At 46.7% G+C, this 23,606-nt stretch overlaps 3 protein-coding genes across 11 annotated transcripts in view; 2 read left to right on the top strand and 1 right to left on the bottom strand.

Moving 5' to 3' along the window:
* The window catches only part of MYRF (myelin regulatory factor), a 93,077-nt gene extending 84,289 nt beyond the window's left edge, over nucleotides 1–8,788 (top strand). For all 7 annotated transcript variants that reach the window (XM_083485047.1, XM_083485045.1, XM_083485046.1 and 4 more), the window contains 8 exons: nucleotides 1,984–2,072; nucleotides 2,525–2,698; nucleotides 3,018–3,314; nucleotides 3,805–3,892; nucleotides 4,928–5,002; nucleotides 5,674–5,779; nucleotides 6,697–6,771; nucleotides 7,034–8,788. In XM_083485047.1, the coding sequence (XP_083341173.1) occupies nucleotides 1,984–2,072; nucleotides 2,525–2,698; nucleotides 3,018–3,314; nucleotides 3,805–3,892; nucleotides 4,928–5,002; nucleotides 5,674–5,779; nucleotides 6,697–6,771; nucleotides 7,034–7,120 (991 nt within the window). In that variant the 3' untranslated portion in view covers nucleotides 7,121–8,788. The remainder of the gene's footprint in view (nucleotides 1–1,983; nucleotides 2,073–2,524; nucleotides 2,699–3,017; nucleotides 3,315–3,804; nucleotides 3,893–4,927; nucleotides 5,003–5,673; nucleotides 5,780–6,696; nucleotides 6,772–7,033) is intronic.
* Nucleotides 8,789–16,117: 7,329 nt separating this feature from the next.
* On the bottom strand, nucleotides 16,118–19,345 carry TMEM258 (transmembrane protein 258). Of its 2 annotated transcripts, none has more exons than XM_083500315.1 (4): nucleotides 19,210–19,345; nucleotides 18,681–18,790; nucleotides 17,642–17,789; nucleotides 16,118–16,260 (listed from the first exon to the last, which is right to left on the bottom strand). In XM_083500315.1, the coding sequence occupies exons 1-3, from the start codon at nucleotides 19,210–19,212 to the stop codon at nucleotides 17,663–17,665; spliced, it is 240 nt and encodes a 79-aa protein (XP_083356441.1). In that variant the 5' UTR covers nucleotides 19,213–19,345; the 3' UTR covers nucleotides 16,118–16,260; nucleotides 17,642–17,662. The 2 variants fall into 2 exon arrangements, with proteins under 2 accessions (XP_083356441.1, XP_083356442.1); XM_083500316.1 differs by having other exon boundaries at nucleotides 16,118–16,211.
* A 116-nt stretch (nucleotides 19,346–19,461) lies between these two features.
* Nucleotides 19,462–22,730, top strand: FEN1 (flap structure-specific endonuclease 1). 2 transcript variants are annotated; one of them, XM_083500313.1, is made up of 2 exons: nucleotides 19,462–19,615; nucleotides 21,137–22,730. In XM_083500313.1, the coding sequence occupies exon 2, from the start codon at nucleotides 21,195–21,197 to the stop codon at nucleotides 22,341–22,343; it is 1,149 nt and encodes a 382-aa protein (XP_083356439.1). In that variant the 5' UTR covers nucleotides 19,462–19,615; nucleotides 21,137–21,194; the 3' UTR covers nucleotides 22,344–22,730. The 2 variants fall into 2 exon arrangements, with proteins under 2 accessions (XP_083356439.1, XP_083356440.1); XM_083500314.1 differs by having other exon boundaries at nucleotides 19,601–19,946.
* Nucleotides 22,731–23,606: the final 876 nt, after the last annotated feature.

The following is a 23,606-nucleotide window of genomic DNA, read 5'->3' as shown; positions in this document are numbered from 1 at the left end:
ACCCACTCTTCATCTTCTGTGTTTTTCTTTTTCTTTTTAAAGCTGCCTATATTTTAGTACTCCTCCACCTAAACAGAGCAGGGACACACACACACACACACACAGAGAGAGAGAGAGAGAGAGAGAGAATGTAAGAGCTCAGCTGGAGCAAGTGGAAGACCTATCTAGTCCAGCATTTGGTTCTCACAGGGGCTAACCAGATGCCTAACTAGAAGTGCCACAGGCAGGACCTGAGTGCAACAGCACTCCCACACTTGTGGTACCCAGCAACTGCCTCTGACACTGATGTGTCTAATCCCCTTTTAAATGTGTCTAATCCCCTTTTAAAAGCATGCAAGTTGGTGGCTGTCACTACATCTTTTGGTAGTGGATTTCAGAGTGTAGCTCTGGGCTGGATGAAGAAGCCCTTTCTTCTACATCTTCCAACATTCCGTTTCTCGGATGACCCGAGGCCCAAGCGTTATGCGAGAGGGAGAAAAATGTTTCTCTATCCACTTTTCCCACACCGTGCATAATTTCATACACTTACACCCTCTTTGACTTGCCTTTTTTCTAAACCAGAATGTCGCAGATGTTGTGACCTTTCCGCACAGGGAAGTTACTCCTGTCCCTGTTTGAATGAACATTCTGGAGCCAAGCAGGGCAATGAAATTTAGGTTGAGAGGAGCCACTTGGGTGGCGCAGTCACTGGCAGAGGAAGAGGGGGAGTGCACTGCCCCTCGCTTCACGATCCCAGTGGGGTGCCATCGCAGCTGCAGCCTGCGCCCGCGCTGGGCGCCACACCCCTGCAGACAGCACGTCATGCCCCCAGGACACACATCAAGCCCCTGCGGGCAGCGCGCCACCCCCCCGGGACGTGCGCTATGCCCCCTGGATGCGTGCCAGCCAAGCCCCCGCCTGTTCTCCACCCCATCCCGGTGCTGGAGCATGAAGCTCCGCCACTGGGTGCAGTATCTAAGCTGGGAATTAGGGAGCTGAAAGCACAATCCTAACCATGTTTCATCAGAAGTAAGCCCCCTTTTCAAATTTCATTGGAATTGAATGGCATTTCCCAACCCCACCCTCACCCTGGAAACAATTTTGTTGTTGCTGTTGCCCAAAACTCTCACAGCATGAAGTCTACATAGCAGATATACATAGCACTGCAGCAGATAGCTAACCTGCTTCACCAGTGAGGGAAAAGAAAGGTGTAGTGGTTAAGTGTGGTGTAGTGGTTAAGAGCGGTAGTCACGTAATCTGGGTAACCGGGTTCGCGTCTCCGCTCCTCCACATGCAGCTGCTGGGTGACCTTGGGCCAGTCACACTTCTGTGAAGTCTCTCAGCCCCACTCACCTCACAGAGTGTTTGTTGTGGGGGAGGAAGGGAAAGGAGAATGTTAGCCGCTTTGAGACTCCTGAAGGGGAGTGAAAGGCGGGATATCAAATCCAAACTCTTCTTCTTCTTCTCTTTCTTTCCTGTGCATCAGCATAGGGAATAAGTCCTCAGGTTGTGGATGGAAGAATGTCTGTACTTGCAGAATGCAGTTTACAACTACATATAGATACAGCTGTGGGGGGGGGATGACATCTATAGGCACATCAAGTGGAAATAGTGCTTCTTCAATTAATATGGACTTGAGAGAGATCAGGGCCCTGGTCAGAAGCCATTTGTCAGATTCTGAACTTCTCTTTCCGTCTCACCTTTGGCATTTGGAGTAGACTGTCGAGATGGGAGGGTTGTAATGGATACCTGGCAGCAATTTTAGGCTTTGCCTGATCTGTTCACCCATTGACACTTTGTCAGGGTGTCCTCCTTTTCCCATCCTGCTTTCTGTCTTGCTTTCCCCTCCCTGTCCTCCTTTCTACAGCCTGTTTGCACCCTTCCGTTCCAAACCTTGATGTTCAGCTGCCTCATTAATCCATCTCTTTCTGTTAGCACACATACCATTTTTTCAATATATATGTAAAGACTTCAAGTGACATCTCTCCCCCCCTTGCATTCTAGGTCCAGTCAGAACATTGATAAGAATCAGATTATGTTTTCTACTGCTGCCTCATCAAACACACCTGATGATGCTTCCCTTAAACAGCATGGTAGGTACCAGTTGTGGCTGTCTTTGTGAAAATGTCTCCCAGGCTAAGCCAGTCAGGTGTTCAGCTGGAAAGTCAGGTGTGGGGAACGTGGCTGGTCCTCTTGTGTGTTCACATGATGGGCAGGTTGATCTGCCATTTCACCCAAGAAGCAGCTGTCCCCCTACTGCAGTAAGCTTCATTTTCAAAGAAAATCAGCACTACACATCATGGGCAGTTTCTGCTCACTATTAATGGCGAGGGCCAATGTAATACATGCCCTCTGCTAATGGACAAACTAAGTCCATGTGCACGCAGAAGACCCATATTGAAATAAATAAGTCCCAAAGTGGTTGCATGAACTAGGCCTTACAATGCAGGAGGTTATTGTGTGTTGCTCTGTCTCTTTGCCATTTTACTCTGACCTACATAGAACTGGTGCTGGTATTTTTTCATTATTATTATTATTCCTACAGCCACAACACATGTGCCTGAATCGCTCTATGACTTGCCTGCCCATAGCATATTAGTCTGCTTCGACCCGCCTTGTTTCTCCATGTGCTGTTCTCCTTTTCTGAACACCATTCCAAACAACATATCTTCTGATGCAGCTTCTGAGACTACCACCCCAGCCACCAACAACCGGACAGGTAAACCCTATTCTGTCTTGAACACACAATTCAGCTTAGCAATAAGGCATTTCCGCTCGCCTGACAGAATGCTGTCCCCTTTCCTCCTCCTGTGTGCTTCCACATGGAAGGTTTAACTAACTCCTATACCTTTATCTGATTTGCTTTGGATTGTTTCCAGAAGTTTGCACTTCCTGAACATATAAGGTACAATGATAACTTAATGTTGGGAGGGTAGGTATAAGTTTGGTGTATGGAGAAAAAGTAGTGAGGATTCTTGCCCTCACATCAATTTCAAAGCGCAAACCATAATTCTTTTCTCATTGCTCTACCTTCACAGATCAAAGCCTCATGTCACTGCTGCCAGTGACCAACATCAAAGCTAAATCGAGGGGAATCACTGGCAAGGTGACTTCCCATACAAAGTGGCCAAAGACCCCTGAGAGATCACGGGGCTTCAGCAGCCCCAATGCCAGCCCATCCTCCCCCTTCACCCACATCCAAGGAAAGTCCAAATACATCTCCAACCTCCCTCTAACACGCAACAGCTTCTCCCCTGGGCAGACACGGCAGCGGCGCAGCACCATCAGCCAATCAGACTCCGAGGAGCCCAGCACAGGAAGCATCAGCCAGGAGGGTAAGCATCCCCTCTTTTCCTTGTGACTGTTTGCTGTATATTTAGACCTTGACACAGGATCTGAGCACAGCAGCACACTTTGCACCTGCAGTTTTCAGCAACTGGGATACTGCCTCTGAGGCAGAGCATAACTAGCGTGGCTAGTAGACATCGATAGCCCTGTCCTCCATGAATTTGTCTAATTCTCTTTTAAAGCCACGCAGGTTGGTGGCCATCTTTGCCTCCACTTCATGACCTTAGAAATCCCTTCCAGCATTGTTCCCTAGCCTGGTGCCTTCCATAGGTTCTTGGACTCCCAGTTCTCAGGAAGCCCAGCAGCTGGTCAGGGATGGTGGGAGTTGTAGCCCAGCAACATCTGGAGGGCACCAGATGGACAAGACTGTATTATATAGCCTTAGGAGCTCTGATGGTTCTCTGAACACCCATGACTTGGCTTTGCCTGCCGTGTAGAATAACTTTCTTCCCTGTATGGATGATTTCCCCTTTGCAGGAAAAGCTCCTGTTCTCCAGTCCATATCACTTGTAGAGAGCAACGTGGTCATCACGCCTCAGGCCTGTGCTGCTGGTGATGAATGCAGGTGGGTGAAGTGCTGTCCTGCCATAACCTTTGTTAGGCCAAGTTCTCAGGAGACTGGGCTTCTCCTAGGGGGGAAATGCAGGCAGCTGATAAATGAACAAGTCAGGATTTCCCCATGCATTATCTTTATTGTCACGCCGAGACCACTTGCGCAAGCTGGTTTTGTGTTTAGTGATGGAATCATTATTGGATGTGGGTTCATGTAAAGGAACAGCGGGGAGGTTTGGACACAGGCAGAAGGCCACGTTGAGGTGGAATGCTGCTGACCGGAATCCTCAAGTTGCTGTGAGAGAGAGACTGTGGATTTACTGGGAAGATAGGATCTTGCTGGTAGCGCGCCTGCTTTTCATACAAATGGTCCCAGGTTCAAATCTCTGGTGCTTCTAATTAAAGGTGTCTCTGTTAGCAGGGCTAGGAAGAAACTCTGCCTAAGACCTTTAAAGCGGGCGTGGGGGAACTTTCTCAGCCGCAGGGCCGCTTTCTCTTCTGAGCACACTTTTGCCAGAGGCAAAAGCAGGTGGAACAACTATTGTAAATGTTACCTTTCTACAGTAAGCTGGTTTCTACACACACACACACACCCCTCATCCCCCTCTGTCCTCCCTCCAGGCAACTAATAAATTTTATCAGAGTTCAAGGACACAATCCAGGCAGGCATGAACACTCACTGAGGGTGCAGAGTTGCACTGGTGAGGGGCATGAACAGGGGAGAAAGGGATGTGGCATGGGGAGAGTCACAGGGGCCAGATACAATGGCTTGTGGCCCCCAGATCAGAGGTTCTCCACCCCTGCTTTAGAGAGTCCCTGCCCTCTCAAGAGCAAGCAATACTGGACAATGCTGGATGGTACAATGGCCTTCCACAGCCTAAGGCTGTTCTCCCAGCTGGGGTCCAGCATGATATAACTCCCCAGGGATTGCATTGGATTATGAGCTGGAGGAGTCGGTGTGGCCTGGTTCCAATGGGGAGGGATACAGCTACCACATCTAGAGGCGGCTGCTACATGTTATGCTGTTGTTTTCTGTCTCTGCATATAGGACGGGGAACATCACATACCGCATCCCCATCAGCAAGTTTACTTCGGTGAACACAAATCTTACTCTGGAGATGAAGTGAGTAAGAATTCCAGGGAAGGCAAGGGGCTCTGGGGAGGGGTGCAGCCTCAAGTGACATTGCAACGGTCAGCAGCCAGCTGAATATCAGGTGGGAGTTGTGAGCAAGAAGGACTCCATCATGGTCTCCGAACTGTAGCTGGAGAAAGCAGAAGAACCCACAAGCAAGGAACTTCTGTCTGCTGTGTGTTCAACTGTCTCTTTCTTTTCACGTCTTTCACGGCCCTGAACCATGGTGAAGACAGAGGCAGGACAAAGGAGATGGGCTTTAGCTCAGTGGCAGAGGAATATGTACATTGTTCCGCCTTTTGGTTGTTTTGAGGTGCTTGCACTATAGGGTAACAACAATGAGATTTTAAAAAAGAAAAGTAAAACTGGTACCTCCGTGGTATGAAATTTTAGGAGGAAATTACGGGGCATGTACCTATTGTAAATGAAGCAGTATGACCGCTGCAATTTTTTTGCAGGCGCAAATGGTATTGAAGGTACAATCATGTATAACCACTCCAATAGCACAATGAGCATGAATTATGATGAATGCTCAATTAAAAAGGGTGTCTTTAAAGGTGCTGCAGGTGAGAGTACCAAAGTATGACAATGTCGCGTATCAAAACTGCTTACCTTGTTGCCTCCACTAAACATCCTCCTCTGCCCTTTCCTCTCTCTCCCAGCGCCTCCTCTGCTGTGTCTGGCTATTTTTGTGGTTTCGCCTCCAGCAACCCATGTCAGCACAACACTGTGAACGCGGACAGCTTCTCTGATGCAGCAGGCACCCAGGTAGGACCACAAAGGAAACTGGTGTATTTCGTTTCTGCACACTGTTGGGTGAATGCCCGTTGGATCCTCTTTAAGGCTGCAATCCTCACTGAACTGTGAGTAAGGCTCACTGAACTTCTGTATGTATAGTATTGTGCTGTAAAGGAGAGAGGTAGAAAGAGGCACACCTGTCAAGGTTGTATGTGAAGGCTTTCCTGGGAGATAAAAATGCGTAAACATACATAAGTAAACCATCTTCATAACTGGTCATCTTTGGCTTGTTCAGCTTTTAGTGCTGGCTGGGCATACGGTCTACATTTTTAACCACATATTTATCAGAATAAGTGTTGTCCCTTCTTTCAGAGCAAATCTGGGGCAAGTGACATTTGACCTTAACTGCATGGTTCTGTCATGCCCTTGAGTGCAGGTCTTCACCTCCACCCAATTGCTGGCATGGGGAGCAAAGAACTGAAATAGCCCTCTCGCTGTGTAGAACCTAGTAGTAGTAGTGGTGGTAGTAGTAGTAGTAGTAGTAGTAGTAACAATAATATATTATTTATACCCCACCCATCTGGCTGGGTTTCCCAGATTACCACCATTCTTTGTGGGGAAACCCCACACAAGGGCAGAACTACACAGTTAAGGTCATATGTAGTTTGACTTTCACGGTTCAGTAAGCTGCATTTTCCAGTTCAGTAAGATCTTAATTCTGTGTATCCCCATCCCATATTCTCTGCCCACTCAAACCATGGCTACAAGAGAGGCACAGCAGCTGGCAGTGGTAAGTGGAGTACTGCATCTTGCTGCCTGTTTCTCTCACATCAATTTTCCACTACAAAGAGGGAACAGAGAGCAAGGTGCATGAGCTCTCCCTCTAGCACAGGCCAGAGAAAGAGGTCCTTTTAATCCAGGTATGGTTTCTTCTACTTCTTCCGTAGGGAGTAACATACCATTGGCCTGTGGTGATGATGCCGTTCCAGGAGTTCACCTATCACTTCCGATTTGCTAAACCTGTGAGTATAAGTACCTGCAATATCCTCTCCCAACGTAACAGCCTTTAGATTCATCCTTTAGAGCTGGGGGGGGGGGTGTAATATCAAAAGATGACCGAGTCAGAAAATTTAGTCAAACTCCCCTTACCCAAATATCTGAGTGTTTGCACCCAGACACAGGGCCTTGGAGATGCCTCTCGTTGTTGTTGGCTAACCTTTGTTCTTCTGTGACAGTTTCCCGTTCCCTTGAACCTTCTTTTTCTTCCTCCCACTTTCATCACAGGGCCAAGCAAACTGCAGTACTCCTGTGGAGCAGATGGGCTCTCTCTTCACTGACTATTACTTCCAATTCTACTGGCTGTGTGAGTGAGTCTCGGGAGCACCACTGCCCTTGGACTGGAACTGAAATGGGCCCACAAGGCTCATTGGACTGGATGTTCCCTCCTATGAGCCCCCAAGTCCTATCCTGTTGCCTCTGTCATCAGCTGGTGTGGTTCTCCCCCACCCCCACCCTGCGGTGGAATATCAACATTAGAATGCCAAACAACTTTGGGGGAACGATGCCACTAGCAAGCAAAACATGGAAATACTGAGGCATCTTTTTCCCCCTTGACATGCCAGATGCTTGTCATTCAGTCCTCCAAAGGCCTTACTTGTAGAGACATCGACATTCCTTCTTTTTCCTCATTTTTACACTGGATTTGAAAGTTCTACACTGGAGCCATGCCTGGGTTCAATGTCTTTGGGCACCTCAGAACTGCAAAATACAGTTCAGCTGGGAAGAGATCTCAGCACCCAGAGAGCCAACGAAGCAGCTTTCTTGGACACTGGCGTTTCTCAACGATGACGCTGGGAGTCCTTCTCTAAAGCTGAAACACTGGAATTCTTTCTGTAAAAGGAATATTCTGCCTGGCTGTGTTTGCAAGTCATACACTGGAGTTTCTGACCTTCTGGCTGGCAGCTAGCCTCTTCTCTCTTTAACTTATGCTCTGCAGAAGTCCTGGTGACACTGGAACACACAAATGACCAGTCGTTTCAAACAGCAGCAACCAATGGAAAAGCAATGGGATTTGCCTCTGGCTTCCCCCCTCCCTCTCTCTCTCTCGCCATATAGTTACATTCCAGGGAGAGAAGACCTCAGTAACCTCACAAAAACAACTCTCAGGCAGGCTAGTTTTATTCCCAATGTGCCTTTTTTCAGGATTGGATAAATAAGCTTCTGAAGAAGCAAGCTCAAATCTACTTGAGGAAAGCAGTGCCTGAGCTTTGCCTCTGGACTGATATAATATGCATTGGCATCCTAGGGCTCCTCCCGAGGCCCATACATTGAGAGCAGCAAAAAATGCCTTTCAGCCCAACAAGCACATGGCACGGCCCTTGCTCAGCAGGAGACCATCCCTGAAGTTGAAGAGGGAGGCCATCAGAAGAGATCTGCCCTACACTAAACGTATATCCAGACTGAAAAGTGTTTTGATCCCCAAGGGGTCACTTGTCAGGCAACAAACAGAACATTTTTTTCACTCCAGACCTTAAGCCTCCTTGGCATTCTTAAGAATATTTTGGGTGTATTTTGGGTAACTTACTGTTACAAGGTGTTAACTTGCTAAACCACTGATCTTTCCCCCTCCCCCTCCACACAAGATCAGCTTGTTTGATTATTGATCTACTTGTCTCTCATAGGAAACCAAAGCAGGCTGTCGCTGGGCACCAGCCTGCGTCCGCATTTTGAATTGGGGAAGCGCAAGGAGTTAGGACAAATGCACAAGCACAACCACCCAGCATTTCAGGCCTTTAACTTCCATTCAGAGGAAGGAAGGACAGGCCAACTCAGTCAAGCTCTGTTTTTGTTTTTTGTAAAACGAGTTATTTAGATTTCTGTGCAAGAGTGTGAACAGCAACTTAGGGAAGATGAGAGGACAGGGATGGGAAAGATAAGAAGCAAAATGGTTAGCTGCTGGGACTGCTCATATATTCTGAATCAGGTTATCAATCTGCAAATCCACAGATATAAACATACTTGCCTTTGGTTTAATTCTAATGACCAAGCACTGATGGTTTTTAAATCACATTATTGTAAACTGAAAGGAACAACTGTGTTAAGGTAGGAATCCACTTTGTGATGGTGGCTGGGTTTATCTCTGTGTTGGTGAAATGTGTATTGGTGTCTGCATTCCTGGATGGATCTGCCATTTTATTAGTAGTAATGAAATTGCCCAGGTAGGCAGGCCCGCCCGCCCGCCCCCATCCCCAGTTATCACCAGTTTCACATTTGCTGCTCTCAGCTCACATTACAGATTTAATAGTCAACCCCTTTGCCCAGAGAACTCTGGTAACCATAGTTCTGCTTGGGGAGTTCTCACATAAAATTTTCAGCACCCCCAGTAAGCTATGATTCACAGGATTCTTTGAAGGGAGCTGGAACAGTAAAAGTGGCATAAAAGTAATAAAAATGTGTAGATAATGTCTGCAGTGTCTGTAGTGGCGGCCCAGTGACGGTTGCCACTTTTCCTTACAATGCTGCACATTCCATGAATGGGCATAAGGTGAAATGGCACCTGGCACTGAGGAACTACCATTCATTAGAAGCAGCAGAGAGGGGCACATAGGCATGGGCTGGGGAAGATATTGGAGACCCAGCAGAACAAGGGCACTGATAGCATCTGATAATGGCTGTGGGCTGTCTTCGCAAGGAACAAGGATATGAGAAATGTAGTTGCAATTGCTAGTGCTCACCACCAGGTGGCACCATTGCTGAACAGAGGGGAAACAAACAGGCACAATAAGAGACTTGGAGTTATGTCCCCCTTATTAAGGTCTCATTTTGCCCCATCAGTCAGACTGGGTCATGTAATCTGTTAGTGGCATTTAGTGCAGCCAAGGAGGGGTTTCCTCCCTAGTGAAAGAAGTGCAGAAATCTGTTTCGTAGCAATTCCATACTCTTACCTCTTCAGTAAATCCCATTGAATTTGTTGGGACTTACTTCTGGCTAGAGGGGTGTAAGTTTGCACTGTTACTCAATGTTACTTGTGAAAATGTTCTTGCATTGAATGCCAGTAATGCATAACTGGTTGAAATCTCTCTTGTGAAACAGCCTGTTACTGACAAGCAAGCACTCTTGCTTCTCCTTACAGCCCCTGCTTCTCTCTCCCCCTCCTATGTGCCTCCTAAACCAGGGGTCTGCAACCCACGGCTCCGGAGCCGCATGTGGCTCTTTTACACCTTTGCCGTGGCTCCGGGGTGGATACTAGCGAGGGGAGGAGGCGCATTGTGCGCCCCGACACTCCCCACTGTGGCGGGCGCTGTACTGGCTGTGACGTCGCATGGGGGCGGTGCGTGCGTTAGTCATGCACCACCCCGACGTCACCTTCCCGCCCGCTGTCAGATCGCGGCTCCGGAGATATATTTGTTTTAAATGTCGCAATGGTTTTGCGGCTCCCAGTGTTTTTTTTCTTCGGAAACAGGTCCAAGTGGCTCTTTTTGTCTTAAAGGTTGCAGACCCCTGTCCTAAACAGATCTGCAGTATCTGGGAGCCCCATCTGAAGACCCTTAGAATTATCGTATTTTTTGCACCATAACACTCACTTTCTTCCTCCTAGAAAGTAAGGGGAAATGTCTGTGCATGTTATGGAGGGAATGCCTACGGGTGGCATGCCTACGGATTTTCCTCCTCTAAAAACTACGTGCGTGTTATGGTCGGGTGCGTGTTATAGAGCGAAAAATACGGTACCACTGCTGTGGGTTCCCCCCACCCACCCTTTCCTCTGCCCCTGCCGCAACTCCAACACATGTCTGGTAGAGCCAACGTGGACGGGGTGGAAAGGGCGGGGGTGGAAAGGGCGATCTTAACCTAAACTTCATTGAATTGCTGTGGAGTCTTAGTCTGCCACACATCTACACACCACCCTCCCAGGATAAAGGCTATTGCCTTTTTCTTTTTAGGTAAGACACACACACAAAAACCTGAGCTATGGGGAGATCTCATTATCCTTCACAAACCTTTGGGGGATCATTGTAATGAGCCAGTGTCAGTGACCGGTATAAGATTTGTTAGAGGAAATGCTTGAGGAAGCTTTGCCCTGCCTACCTGCCACCTGATGGGATTCACTTTAACAAAAGCTACCCCTTGGCCTTCTCTCCCGTCAAGACACACTCCTTGCTGGCCTCGCTTCACAAGTGTTTCTGCCAGGTTGGACTGTGTCCTTGAGCTCTAATAATGCATCTATAATAATAATTTATTATTTATACCCCGCCCATCTGGCTGGGTTTCCCCAGCCACTCTGGGCGGCTCCCAACAGATTAAAAACAGAATAAAACATCAAACATGAAAAACTTCCGTAAACAGGGCTGCCTTCAGATGTCTTCTAAAAGTCAGATAGTTGTTCATTGCCTTGACATCTGGTGGGAGGGCATTCCACAGGGTGGTTACCACCACCAAGAAGGCCCTCTGCCTGGTTCCCTGTAACCTCACATCTCGCAGTGAGGGAACCGCCAGAAAGCCCAGGGAGCTGGACCTCAGTATCTGGGCTGAACATTGCGGATGGAGACGCTCCTTCAGGTATCTTGCTTAGCTGGCTGGAGGATAGAGAGGTGTCTGAGTATATATGGAAATTAGCCTACTGTACAAAAGTGAGATCTGCATTGACAGTCATTGCTCTGCTCACTTTTGCATTTGGCCCTGCCTACCATTGGCACATGGCCCACAGAAGTTAATGCAGGCTGAAAAGCCATTCCCCACTCCTGCCTTAATCTCTCCTAAGATTAACTGACAAAGGCACGTGAGACAGGAGGCTTATATAGGACAACATGTGTTTACCATGTGAAAGTACTGTACCTGCAGGGTTATGCAGATACTTCACAGAGACAATGGTGCTACCCAGCTAAATCCACCACAATCTTCTAGTGCTGTTCCTATTGGTCCATGCCTGCTGAGTTATTTGTCGGGGGTCTTTCTTACTTTGTCCACAAAGCATGTGCTTTGATCATCCATGGAGGTTCAGTACCAAAAGACTCTTCACCATGCAGGCATCCAGCAACGCCCCCAGCTAGAGCACAGTTGTTCTTGAGCACGATCGGAGTGTCAAAAAAATGTACTTGGCCGTGGACAATATTCAGATAATTCTTCTCAACTTGGTATTAGAAAGTCAGGATCTTGCAGGGGCTGGCAACGCTCCAATTTTCTAGCAACAAGAGGCTGCTCTTCCTCTCCGTGTTCTGTGGCCCATGTGCCAATTGCCTGTTTTTTCCACGTAGGCTGAATTTTTGATTATTTTTTTTAACTCCAGCAGAATGGGAGCCAAAATGGAGCCTCTCCTCCCGTCTCACTTCCCAGCAAAGGGAGAATCTGGTGCTCCACTGGAGGTGCTTGTGCCGGAGCTCCTCCCTGTATCGCCAACCCAACCGGTGTGGGGAGGAGCTGCAGAACAAACATGGCCTTTGGGGCTTCCTAGGACACTCCAGCAGTGGGAAGAAACCACCCTGCAAGAAGCAGCTCATAGAGGAGGAAGGATCTGTTGCTTAATGACTGAGAGGCATCTTAGGCCTGGTGGGTCACTGTTTTGGTGCTCTCCTCCTGAGCAGCAGCAGGAGGCTTAAGCAGACTCCTTTCTACAGACCAGCAATAAGAAGTCTTTAGACTAGTGGTTAAGAAACCGCTGGGTTAAAAACAATCTGGTGAGGACATTCACATTTTGACCGGACTATCCCCTTACCCACTCCTCAGTGCATTAAATGTATAAAACCATTCATCCATAGTTTGTTACCGATCAAGATCAGGGTGAGGGCAGCAGGGACACGGTGACATCAGAAGTAAATTAACCAATCACTTTCTTCTTCTCCTGGTCTTATCAGGTGGCATTGGAGAGAAGGGCTGTGTATGTGTCAAATTTATTTTCACTGGTACATTCACATCCGTGCTGAGAATCCGATATGCATAATCCTTTGTAACAGTAGCACTCTTTACATTACAGTTTTAATGGTTTTATTGTTTAAAACTGCTACAACTACTTACTTTTATCGATATAGCACTTTTTTTTTAATCCCAAAGTGCTTCACAGTATTGGGGTGGGCAAGGGGACTACCAGCATTAAAAAGTAGGAGTTCTATAGCAAGGTGTTACCTGCCCATGTTTGAACTGGTATCATAGACATCACCTGGACTGGCCAGCTCAGCATCTTCATGCTACTCGCCTGTCTCGGGAAATGTTCTCCCTACCTGCACCAATTACATATTCTCCCCAAATAGAAGGATGATTAACAACTGGGTGTTTTCCTGCATCTGATGGAGGGAGCTCTTCCGGTGCTTCTGACCTAGGAGGAAATTCTTCTTCCTTAGAACCGGAACATGAAGCCATATCTCTCTAGCCATTGGGGAGCCAAGAATAAAATCAAGGGTGGATATGGAGCCAACTTTTAAAGTCTGGCTGTTTCGAGGGGCTGGGAATGAGTTCTCCAAGGAAAATTCATAAGCCTTTTGTCTTTTTGTTGTTGTTTAAAGAAAAAGCTCAAAGCCTGTAAATAAAAGTTTTGTGCCACCACTGTGAGCCTTAAGGAAGATAAAGCACTAATTTGTTTTGTTTTAAATGTTGCTATCACAGCTTTAATCACTGTATATTGCCCTCAATTTCAGAGTCATATCTGTAGTACGTACTATATTAATGAAGTTTTATTGTTATTTTGCTTTGGTGGAGGATATGTGTGGTTGCTTTTCCCCCTACCATCTGCTTTTCTGATCTGTATTTATATTTTGTTTTGGAGTGCTGGTGCCCAGAACTCCTCTACTTCTTGTTTTGCTTACCTAGACCTTTTATTCATAAGAAATGTACCTATAAAAATAAATATATAAGTATACTACTTTGTATCCAAGATTGGCTCATGGCTTCTTCCTCCATCTCACAGAACTGAATTATTACAAGTAATGTTATGGTAGGGGCTCTAAGCAAAGTTTTTTGTGGGTAAAAAGAGAATTTCTGAAGCAAGGAGTGCATTTGTACTACCAGAGTAAGCCCAGTTACATGCACACAAGTCAGCAGACATTTTAGAGAAGAAATATCTGTTTGAGATACATCACTACAGTGGTGCCTCGCAAGACGAAATTAATTCGTTCCGCAAGTTTTTTCTTCTTGCGAGTTTTTCGTCTTGCGAAGCACGGTTTCCCATAGGAATGCATTGAAAATCAATTAATGCGTTCCTAGGGAAACCGCCTTCAGACCAGGTCCGGGGACAGTCTGTCCCCCGACCTCTTCTGAAGGCTGGGGGGGGGGGGCAAGGGCTTTTCTTCCCACCCCCAGCCTTCAGAAGGCTGTTCTGAAGGCTGGTGGTGGGAAGAAAAGCCCTTCTTTGCACCTCCCGCCCCGCAAGCTCCGGGGACAGGAGGGCTTTGCTGCCGACCGCCAGCATTTTAAAAGTCCCTGCTGTCCCGGGGCGATTTTAAAATGCTGGCGGGCGGGAGCGAAGTCTGTGCTGTCCCGGGGCGATTTTAAAATGCTGGCGGGCGGGAGCGAACGCTTCGCTCCCGCCCGCCAGCATTTTAAGATCGCCTGGGGCAGCGGAGAAGTCTCCGCTGTCCCGGGAAGGCAGGCGGGGGGGAGCAAAGACTTTTGCCCCCCGCCGGCCTTCAGAAGAGGTTCAGGACCTCTTCTGAAGGCGGGCGGGGGGCAAAAGTCTTTGCTCCCGACCGCCAGCAATTTAAAACAGGTCCCCGGAGATTTCCCTATGGGCTTTCGTCTTGCGAAGCAAGCCCATAGGGAAATTCGTCTTGCGAAGCGCCTCCAAAACAGAAAACCCTTTCGTCTTGCGGGTTTTCCGTCTTGCGAGGCATTCGTCTTGCGGGGTACCACTGTATATAAAAAAATCTATGCCTTCAGTATTGGACTACCACTTCCTACAGAAACATTCAGTTAACACAGCTATTTTCAATTTGAACTCAATGCCATTTAGTTATAAGAGCAAAATGCAGTTTTCATTAAGGATTTAGTTAAAACATGGAATTGAGAGAAAGCAATTAACCAAAACTACACTCACTAATCCGTGGGCTACATGTATTTTACTAGCCTCGTTTCTGATATACATTCTTAATTACTACAGCCTTGGGATTTTATTTTTATTTTTAAAGTCTGTTACCAGCTCTTGTAGTTTAAAGGTAGCTCAGAGTCAGTGATGTCCTCAAGTCAGCTTGTTATTTTAGCCTTTGCAGTTTAATGCAATGCAGTAAAAGGAACTGACATCTCTAAAGATTATTCTTTAAACCACAATCTGAGAGGAAAAATCAATATGGAGACAAAACAATAAGTAGTAGGGAGAAGGAGATGATTTATCTATCTGTATTATACACACACACACACATATTCTCCACTTTGCACAATTGTATAGACATTACTCATGACACACACAGACACCTTTATGTAACGGGCTTTCCCCTTAAGCTGAAGAGCCCCAAATATTGTGGCCTGCCCTTTTCTGCATGTTGATCCAGAAGTGGAGCATCTCAGCTCTCATGCCTACCACAGCTGTGATCCTATGTGCCTTTTTAAATCAGAAATACGTCCCACTGCATTCAGTGGGACTTACTCTGAAATGAGTTTACCTACATGGGAATATGTCCCACTGAACTAAGTAGGATTTACAGTTCTTCTGAGTCCATTGGCTCTCTCTCAGTAAAGAACAGAAAGAAGGGAAGAAAAATGAGTGTGGATGCTTTGTGTAGTAAAAGGTAAATGTAAAGAACCTCTGGACAGTTAAGTCCAGTCAAAGGTGTCTATGGGGTGCAGCACTTATCTTCAGGCCGAAGGAGCCGAAGTTTGTCCACAGACAGCTTTCCAGGTCATATATGACTAAATCGCTTCTGGCGCAATGGAACACCATGGCAAGTGCCAGAGCGCATGGAAACACCGTTTACCTTCCCACCACAGTGGTACTTATTTATCTACTTGCACTGGTGTGCTTTTGAACTGTTAGGTCAGCAGAAGCTGGGACAGAGCAACAGGAGCTCAGCAAGCCCAAGAGGCTCAGTGGTTCAGACCACAGCACCACCTGCTCCCCTTTCTGTTTGGTATCCAACATACTGTGTGTGCAAAGGAAAAAGTTCACTTGTGCTTAAAGGTGGGTTTGAAAGCCTGCTCACAGCAGTGGAAAGTCTGATATGTCAACATTTACAGTCTCATGAAATTCTGACTGTTGTCACAATTGCTTATTTCTTAAAAGTTGAGATAAAATATTCCTTCAGGCATATGATTACTATGTGTCCCCTATATCCATCCTATTCAAAGAGCAATTTCTGTTGCTTTGTACCTTCTCTCCTGTAGCGGGTGTAGGCCTATGGGTCTTCATATACAGCAGAAAAGTGCACCCAAAGAACAAAGAAGAACACAAACTTCAGCTCATCACAGAGTCAGCTTTATTAGTCCAATGTTGCGACCCTGGGCTATAACCATATATCAAGATTATGCAGGCCCAAGCTGCAAAGAGCTGCATTACGTACAAAAATAAAAAAGAGCTTCAGTAAGGCTGCTGGAACCTGAAAGGAAAAACAAATGGATCAAACTATTTTCTGAAGTACCCAGGCTATTATAGTTTTCTATATTGCTGTCCGAAACGGAAACATACAAGCAGGGGAGCCAAACAAGTCCTTGACAATTAGAGGGGCTTCTATGCTCTACGTGCCTGGGAAGTTGTCCTTATAATTTGTGCCTTTCATTCTTGCTTTTTAAATTTAGATTGTTGTGACTAACGGTAAGGGGCAGACAAATGCAACTACCTGATACAAAACTGCTCACTATTGCACATGTTGCAGTTCGAAGAGCACTAAAAGAGAGAGGCTCAGCAACTGTATTTTACTGTGCAATGCCAATAGGTTCACATCATTTTGTTACCTGCTACATCCTTTGTGAAGTAGTTGCAATATGCTACACAAGGCTTTGTCTATATTCACAAGCATGCCTGGTAAAAACTCAGCTTCAGAAAAGCCAGAACTCTACACGTTAAAATAGAACTATTAAATAAGCACCAGACAGCCTACTATATGGTGTGTGCACCCTATATCTATATCCTGCTCGGTGACCTGGGGAATACATTTTTCTATAATCTTTCCTCCTGCAGAGAACTTTCCATTTCTAAACTTTCGTTGTTTTGCAAGACAAATTAGTAACATGATTGTTGGACACAATACTAATCAAATTTGCAGTTTTAAACAGTTGCAAAGCAGCTGCTTCTGGGAAGTATGAATGCACACATAATAATAGAGATCCCTAACATGTTTTTGGATTACTGCAGTCCTTTAGCCAGCCAAAGACAGGCTGAGGGGCCTTAAGAAGCAGTGTGGGTCTTACTGCACTGCCGGCATGGCAACATCTACCCACTGGATACTCCTGAGTAAAGCTCTGCCATAACAGATGTACAGCCAGTGATATTCTGGCAGTTGTGGGAAAAATAAGGCATTGGAGGTGGTGGTAGTAGCGATAGATCTGCAGGATCCAAAGCTCCCTCACTCCCCTGACATGCCTGCAAAATTGGCTCCACACTATCTAGCTTTGGGGCTGGCATAGCTATTTTTCCAACAGGAGGGGGAACTCCGCACCACCACCTGCCCTGCCCATAGCAGCGGTTGTTCTACCAAAGAACCTGCCCCTGCCCAAAACATGTTTAGCCATGTTTAGTATCTCAACAATTTTCATTGCCTTCATTTCTCCCCCTTACAATATAAATGATTGTATGGAAATATGGAAGTCTTAAAATAGTTGCACATTTTCCAACAAAGTGAATACCAAACTGAAACTCTGAATGTTATTTCAATATAACATTTAAACCAAATTAACAATTCAATCCTAATATTTTCTGGGAAATTCCCTCAAATTTGTTCCAAAAAAATCTCATTGTGGAATCAGGTATTAATTTCTTACCTGAGAAAGCTCCTGACTTTGTTAAACATAGATTCCAACCCATAGCAGTAAGAAGAGTACTCCAAAGCCCATAAAGAGTGAAGCAACCAGAGAGATGAGCAGTTCCTTGTAAATGTCCCGGGTGTACTTGGTCGAGGTCACTTCATATCTGAAATACTAGTTAAAGTAGTAAACCAGAGACTGAAGAGTGGAGAAAGCCCCAGCAATACACAATGAAAAACCAACACTTTTGCAAAAGGTCATGACATTTTTGTTTAACAGGGTTGTCATCCTCTCAGCATGCAAAAATTAAGCAAGAAAATATAACAGAAAAAAATTCTTGTTTAATTGCAGTGTGACAAACTGCATACAAGGAATAAAATTAATTAAATGAAATATCAGGAAAAAGATAGCAACTATCCCACAGCATCAGGAACAGTATCAAAGAAAGATCTGATGCCATTAAACATCAGTCACCAAATTAGAAGACACTAAATGAAAGAGCTTCCCAGTCCAGACACCATAATAGGCTCTTTTTTGTGCAACATGGAAATGCCCTTAAGACAATCACCTGGTGCCAATTTTGCTTTCAGTCTGCTGCCAGACACAGGCATTTTTATTTGTCTGAACTTTTAAGAAGCAATAGTAACTTACTGCATAATATTTATAAATCTTTTGCTTAATATTTATGCTGACTTTCTACTCCCCTTCATTTGCTTATATGCATCTTATTACCCTTATGGTACATCATCCTAATCGTTTTGCTAAACGAAGGCCTAAAAATAATTTAAAACAGTAATGCAGAACCAGCTGCACCCTAGATGCTGCTGGTCACCATCAGCCTCAACCAGCATGACGAATGGTAAGGGATGGTGGGAGTTTTGTAGTCCAGCAACATATGCTGAGACAGCTTTCCCCACCCTTTTAAAAATAAGCAAAGGTACAAGCACCTCCCCCAAATCTCATTAAAGCTAACCCCACAACCCTGTGGGCAACTGAAACGTGTCTGGTGCAGGCCTCTGGACACTCAGCAGAGCCGCTCTAGGCTGGAAGAGGATACACAAAGAACCAGGCGGTGAAGAACATGCCGATGGCCAGCAGGACCACTGTGAGGTGTGGAAACACAGCCGGGTTCACCGGACTGGTGTATCTGCTCATTGTCTCCAGCTCCTGAAATTGAAAGAAAGAAGGAGAGAAGTGAAATAACAGATTGTCACCAGTATTTATAGCACGCACACAGATAAGGAACCTGCGTTGGCCTCCATCTCCCACCAGCCCCTTCCAGCATGGCTAAAGGGCCGGGGATGATGGGAAATGCAGTCCATCGAAACACCTGGAGGGCAACAGGTTCCCCAACCCCGATTTTAAGGAGACATCTCGGCGAGGGAACAGAGACGGTGGGAATAGAAACACCATTTATTTCTCCCTCCCTCCCTCTCTGCTGCACTGAAACCGGGCCATTTGCGCCCGCCGACCGCCCCTCCTTGGCTCTCTCGGGATAACCGAGCAGACCCAGCACCAGGAAGGCGCGCAAAGGCTGGCAAAGGGGCGACAGGGGCGGCTCCGCTCCGACCGGCCCGCTCCCTCACCATGGCTCTGTCCGGCGCTTCCCGTGGCTTCTCCTCACAGGTGGCGGAAGGACACGTCTCTTCTTCCGGCGCAGGCTCAGCCCTTTCCCCGCCGGAAGTCCGACTGTCATCTTCTTCCCCCCTCCCCTCCGGACGAAGAAGGAGGAGGGATAGAGGCCTCACGCATGCACGGCCTGCTGGGAATTGTGGTCCGTTCAGACCTCTGAAGCGGGCCACCAGGAAAAGCCGGTGAGCGCGTGGACTACGTTTCCCAGAAGCCAACAGGCGTCTCGCCCGCCCTGCCTTCTTTGATGCTCTGAGCGCGGGATTCAGAAGGCGCCAAAAGGGAGGCGCTGATTGGCTTAGCCGAGTCCTCAGCCGGGTCTTCGGTCGCGCGTGGCTGTGAGGGAGCAGGTGGCAGTGGAAGGTACCCCAAATACCAGCCCCTCGCGCGTTCTGCGTGGCTGGGAGGGGGGGAGGTGGCGGAGGAAAGGGCCGGCTGGGAGGGAGGGAGCCGCGTTCGCCCTCGCCCTGCCGCGGCCCCGGGCAGAAACCTGCCCCGCAGGGAGGGAGGCTGGCGTGGAAGGGCGAAGGCGGGAGGTTGATGCAGCAGCCCCATTACATTCAGTGCGGGACAGCTGGGCGGCCGGCGTAGGCCGGCTCTCAGGGTCCACTCGGAGGTCAATCCCACGGAGTTCAGCGGCACTGGCTCCCAGGTTAAATGCCTGCGAGACTGCAGTCCGAGACGGGCGAAACGAGTAAGAGTCATCTGGGTTGGCGGTCTCTTATTTTGCTTACTTCTGAACCACCAACTGGATTTAAAAAAGTGGTGGTGTTGTCATCCCTCTGTCTCGAGAGACAGTGGAAGAGTGTGCGCTGTCGGGGGTCAAGTCAAGCCCTTGGAGAGTTACAGCGCCTGCTTTGATCAATATGGGAGATACGTTACTGTATTTTAATGCAGTGGTACCTCGGGTTACATACGCTTCAGGTTACAGACTTTGCTAACCCAGAAATAATACCTCGGATTAAGAACTTTGCTTCAGTATGAGAACAGAAATCGTGCTCCGGCGGTAGCAGGAGGCCCCATTAGCTAAAGTGGTGCTTCAGGTTACGAACGGACCTCTGGAACGAATTAAGTACTTAACCCGAGGTACCACTGTATTGTGTTGGAAGCCGCCCAGAGTGGCTGGGGAAACCCAGCCAGGTGGGCGGGGTATAAATAAGAAATTATTATTATTATACATGTTTTGTTGCAGCTGGGGCATATGAAGGGGGCAGGGGTTGAACTGCCTGAATGCCCATTGGAAATAATAGGGACCATGAATGCCAGTTGAACCGTGATGTGACTCCATTCAGTTAAAGCAAGAGATGGATCCTGAGAGACAATAAGATGTGTTGCAGCAATAGGCCACATTAACAGTGGGCAGGAAGAAATAATGGAGAATAGCAATGCCAGACTCTGAGCCTTTAATTCTAGTCCCAGATACAGTCAGTCATTCCAGTCCCAGGTTTCATTCCTCAGTTGATGTGATGTACCTCTGTGTCCCATTTGGTTTCCATGGGGTTCTATGGCAGAATAAGGGTGGCATATGAATGTAATTTACATTCCTTTGAGAGGAAGTGCAAGATATAAATTGGAAAAGAATAAATTCCTTACCTTATTTGTAATTTGCACATCTTTCTCTGGAGTCTGTACATAATTGATTAGTGAGCATAGGTTTTTTTTAACCTATTTATAGTGTATTGATAGTTTATTACAATTTTGTTGTATGTTGCCTTGAGGTTTCAGTGTAAAGCAATAAATAAGTTGTTGTTGTTCATCAAAATAATAACTACTGCATGGTAATCTTAGATTGGTAGGGAAAATTATACCTTGATCCAACAGCTGAACCTTTTGCTTTCTTGTCATTTTAAATCATCAGTTCACGCCTTCTGTTTTACTTTCTAGGTTTCTCCCGTGTTGTATCATCACAGAAGCAGACTGCAACTGGAGCTGAGTTACCAGGATGGGAATCCATGGTTTGGCCAAGCTGATTGCCGATATAGCTCCTGGTGCCATTCGAGAGAGTGACATAAAGAGTTACTTTGGCCGGAAGGTGGCCATTGATGCTTCTATGAGTATTTACCAGTTCCTGATTGCTGTAAGGCAGGGAGCTGACATGCTGCAGAATGAAGAAGGCGAGACCACAAGCCACCTGATGGGGATGTTCTACCGCACCATCCGCATGGTGGAAAATGGCATCAAGCCTGTCTATGTCTTTGATGGCAAGCCCCCACAGTTGAAATCGGGGGAACTAGCCAAACGTACTGAGCGCCGAGCTGAAGCGGAGAAGCAGTTGCAAGAGGCCAAAGAGGCAGGTGAGGAGGAAAATGTAGAAAAGTTCAGCAAGAGGTTAGTGAAGGTGACCAAGCAGCACAACGATGAGTGCAAGAAGCTGCTGACCTTGATGGGCATCCCTTACGTTGATGCACCTGGTGAGGCTGAAGCTAGCTGTGCTGCACTGGTGAAAGCGAGCAAGGTCTATGCAGCTGCTACTGAGGATATGGATTGCTTGACCTTTGGTAGCCCTGTGCTGATGCGGCATCTTACCGCCAGTGAGGCAAAGAAGCTGCCGATTCAGGAATTCCACCTGAGCCGCATCCTTCAGGATTTGAGCCTCACGCAGAAGGAGTTTGTGGACCTTTGCATACTGCTGGGCTGCGACTACTGCGAGAGCATCCGCGGCATTGGGCCGAAGCGGGCCGTGGAGCTGATCAAGCAGCACAAGAGCATAGAAAAGATTCTCCAGCAAATAGATGCCAAGAAGTATTCTGTGCCCGAGAACTGGCTGCACAAGGAGGCCCAGCTGCTCTTCCTGGAACCTGAAGTTGTCGACCCCGAAGCTGTGGATCTGAAGTGGAACGAACCAGATGAGGAAGAGCTGGTCAACTTCTTGTGCGGGGAGAAGCAGTTCAACGAAGAAAGAATACGCAACGGGGTCAAGAGGCTGAACAAGAGTCGCCAGGGCAGTACTCAGGGCCGATTAGATGACTTCTTTAAGGTTACCGGCTCCATCACTTCAGCCAAACGCAAAGAGCCAGAACCCAAGGGATCCGCCAGGAAGAAAGCAAGGGGCGGTGGTGCACCAACATCAAAGTTTAAAAGAGGGAAGTAAAATTATTTTCTAGAACTCTGTACCAGTTCCCTTCCACTGCAGATGCTTGGAGTGAAATATATTAAACTACAACTATAGAGCTTTGTGGTAATGTACTCTGTAGTGCTCAAAATGTGACAGTTATCATCAGGCCTTGAGCTCAGCTTAAACTGATGCATGGTGGGAGGGACACTGCTCTGACAAAACATCTGACACTGCTAATTGCTGGCCAGAGATCCAGCCAGTCTGAAGGCTTGTCCTGCTCTCAAAGGACCCAGAGGGTGCTGCTTTTGCTGCCTTGAGTCTGGTGAACTCCATACATAGTATAGGTCCATCTTTGCTGGGAGTACCATGTTGAGATGATTTTAGCTTTTGAATTGTATCTTCCAATAAATATTGATAACTAAATATTGGTTACTGCTTCTGTGTAAGCTTGTCAAAATGAAATTGGTGAGACTGAAATAGAGTTGCTAGAACTGTGTCTGCAGCAAACTCAAGAGTAGGTGGGCCAACAAGAGTTTGCTAAGGGAGCTGTTCTACAACCTGGTCTGTAGTTTAATACTTGTCATATAGGATCTGGCTGCTACTCGCCTCAAATGGCATCTGTCTGGTTTTGACCCTCTTCAGTTACATTCAACATTGCACTAAGGAAATTACCCCATGGGGCAAGCAGAAATGCTTGTGCTGACGGAACAAACTCCCTTCTCCCCTTACTGGGGGTTCTTCTAACTGTCTGGAGCAGATCTGGGGAGATGGTGAGGGAACTGTTGCACTTGCCAGAATTGACTTCAGCAGCAGAAGCTGGATTTATTTTGATGTGCATTGTAGAAGACGTGTGTATGTGAGGGTTTTTTTACACCAGAAAATTTCCCTTCAATTTTATTTACCACATGCTCATAAATACATACAACCAAAAAATGAAACCGCTTCTTCTGTTTGGCCTTCAGATTAAGAAAACCAAATTGTAAAGTTCTGTTACCATTTTCCATATTTTAGGTTTATGTTGGTTTTAGTGCCAGGGTGAAAGCTTAAAGAACCAATGTAGAAGCAATCCTGTCACTAGCACTTTTCTCTTTTAAGATTTGTAGTAACTATACAATAAAGCTCTATTTTGAGTATTTAATCTTCCTTTATAACAGACTGATATGAAAATAATATAATTGTGATAGTTTTGAAAGTAGCCAAGGTTTTGAGACAGTAGAAGCTAGAATTTTGGGGGGATTACGTTTGTTGGGAATACAAATAGGCATATACAGCTGTCTAAACAGGATTGTGCCTTTGGCA

Source organism: Podarcis liolepis (genome assembly GCF_965112155.1).
Source record: "Podarcis liolepis genome assembly, chromosome: 1".
Classification (NCBI taxonomy): domain Eukaryota; kingdom Metazoa; phylum Chordata; class Lepidosauria; order Squamata; family Lacertidae; genus Podarcis; species Podarcis liolepis.
Note: the sequence above shows the minus strand (reverse complement) of the source record. Positions and strands in the feature narration are given on the sequence as shown.

Excerpts from the sequence above, each read along its gene's own strand:
- TMEM258 (XM_083500315.1), bottom strand. Across the intron at positions 17,790-18,680 it reads TTCACCGCCTGGTTCTTTGT|ATATGAAGTGACCTCGACCA; the intron begins GTATCCTCTTCC and ends CTAGTATTTCAG.
- FEN1 (XM_083500313.1), top strand. The coding sequence starts at position 21,195 with ATGGGAATCCATGGTTTGGCCAAGCTGATTGCCGATATAGCTCCTGGT.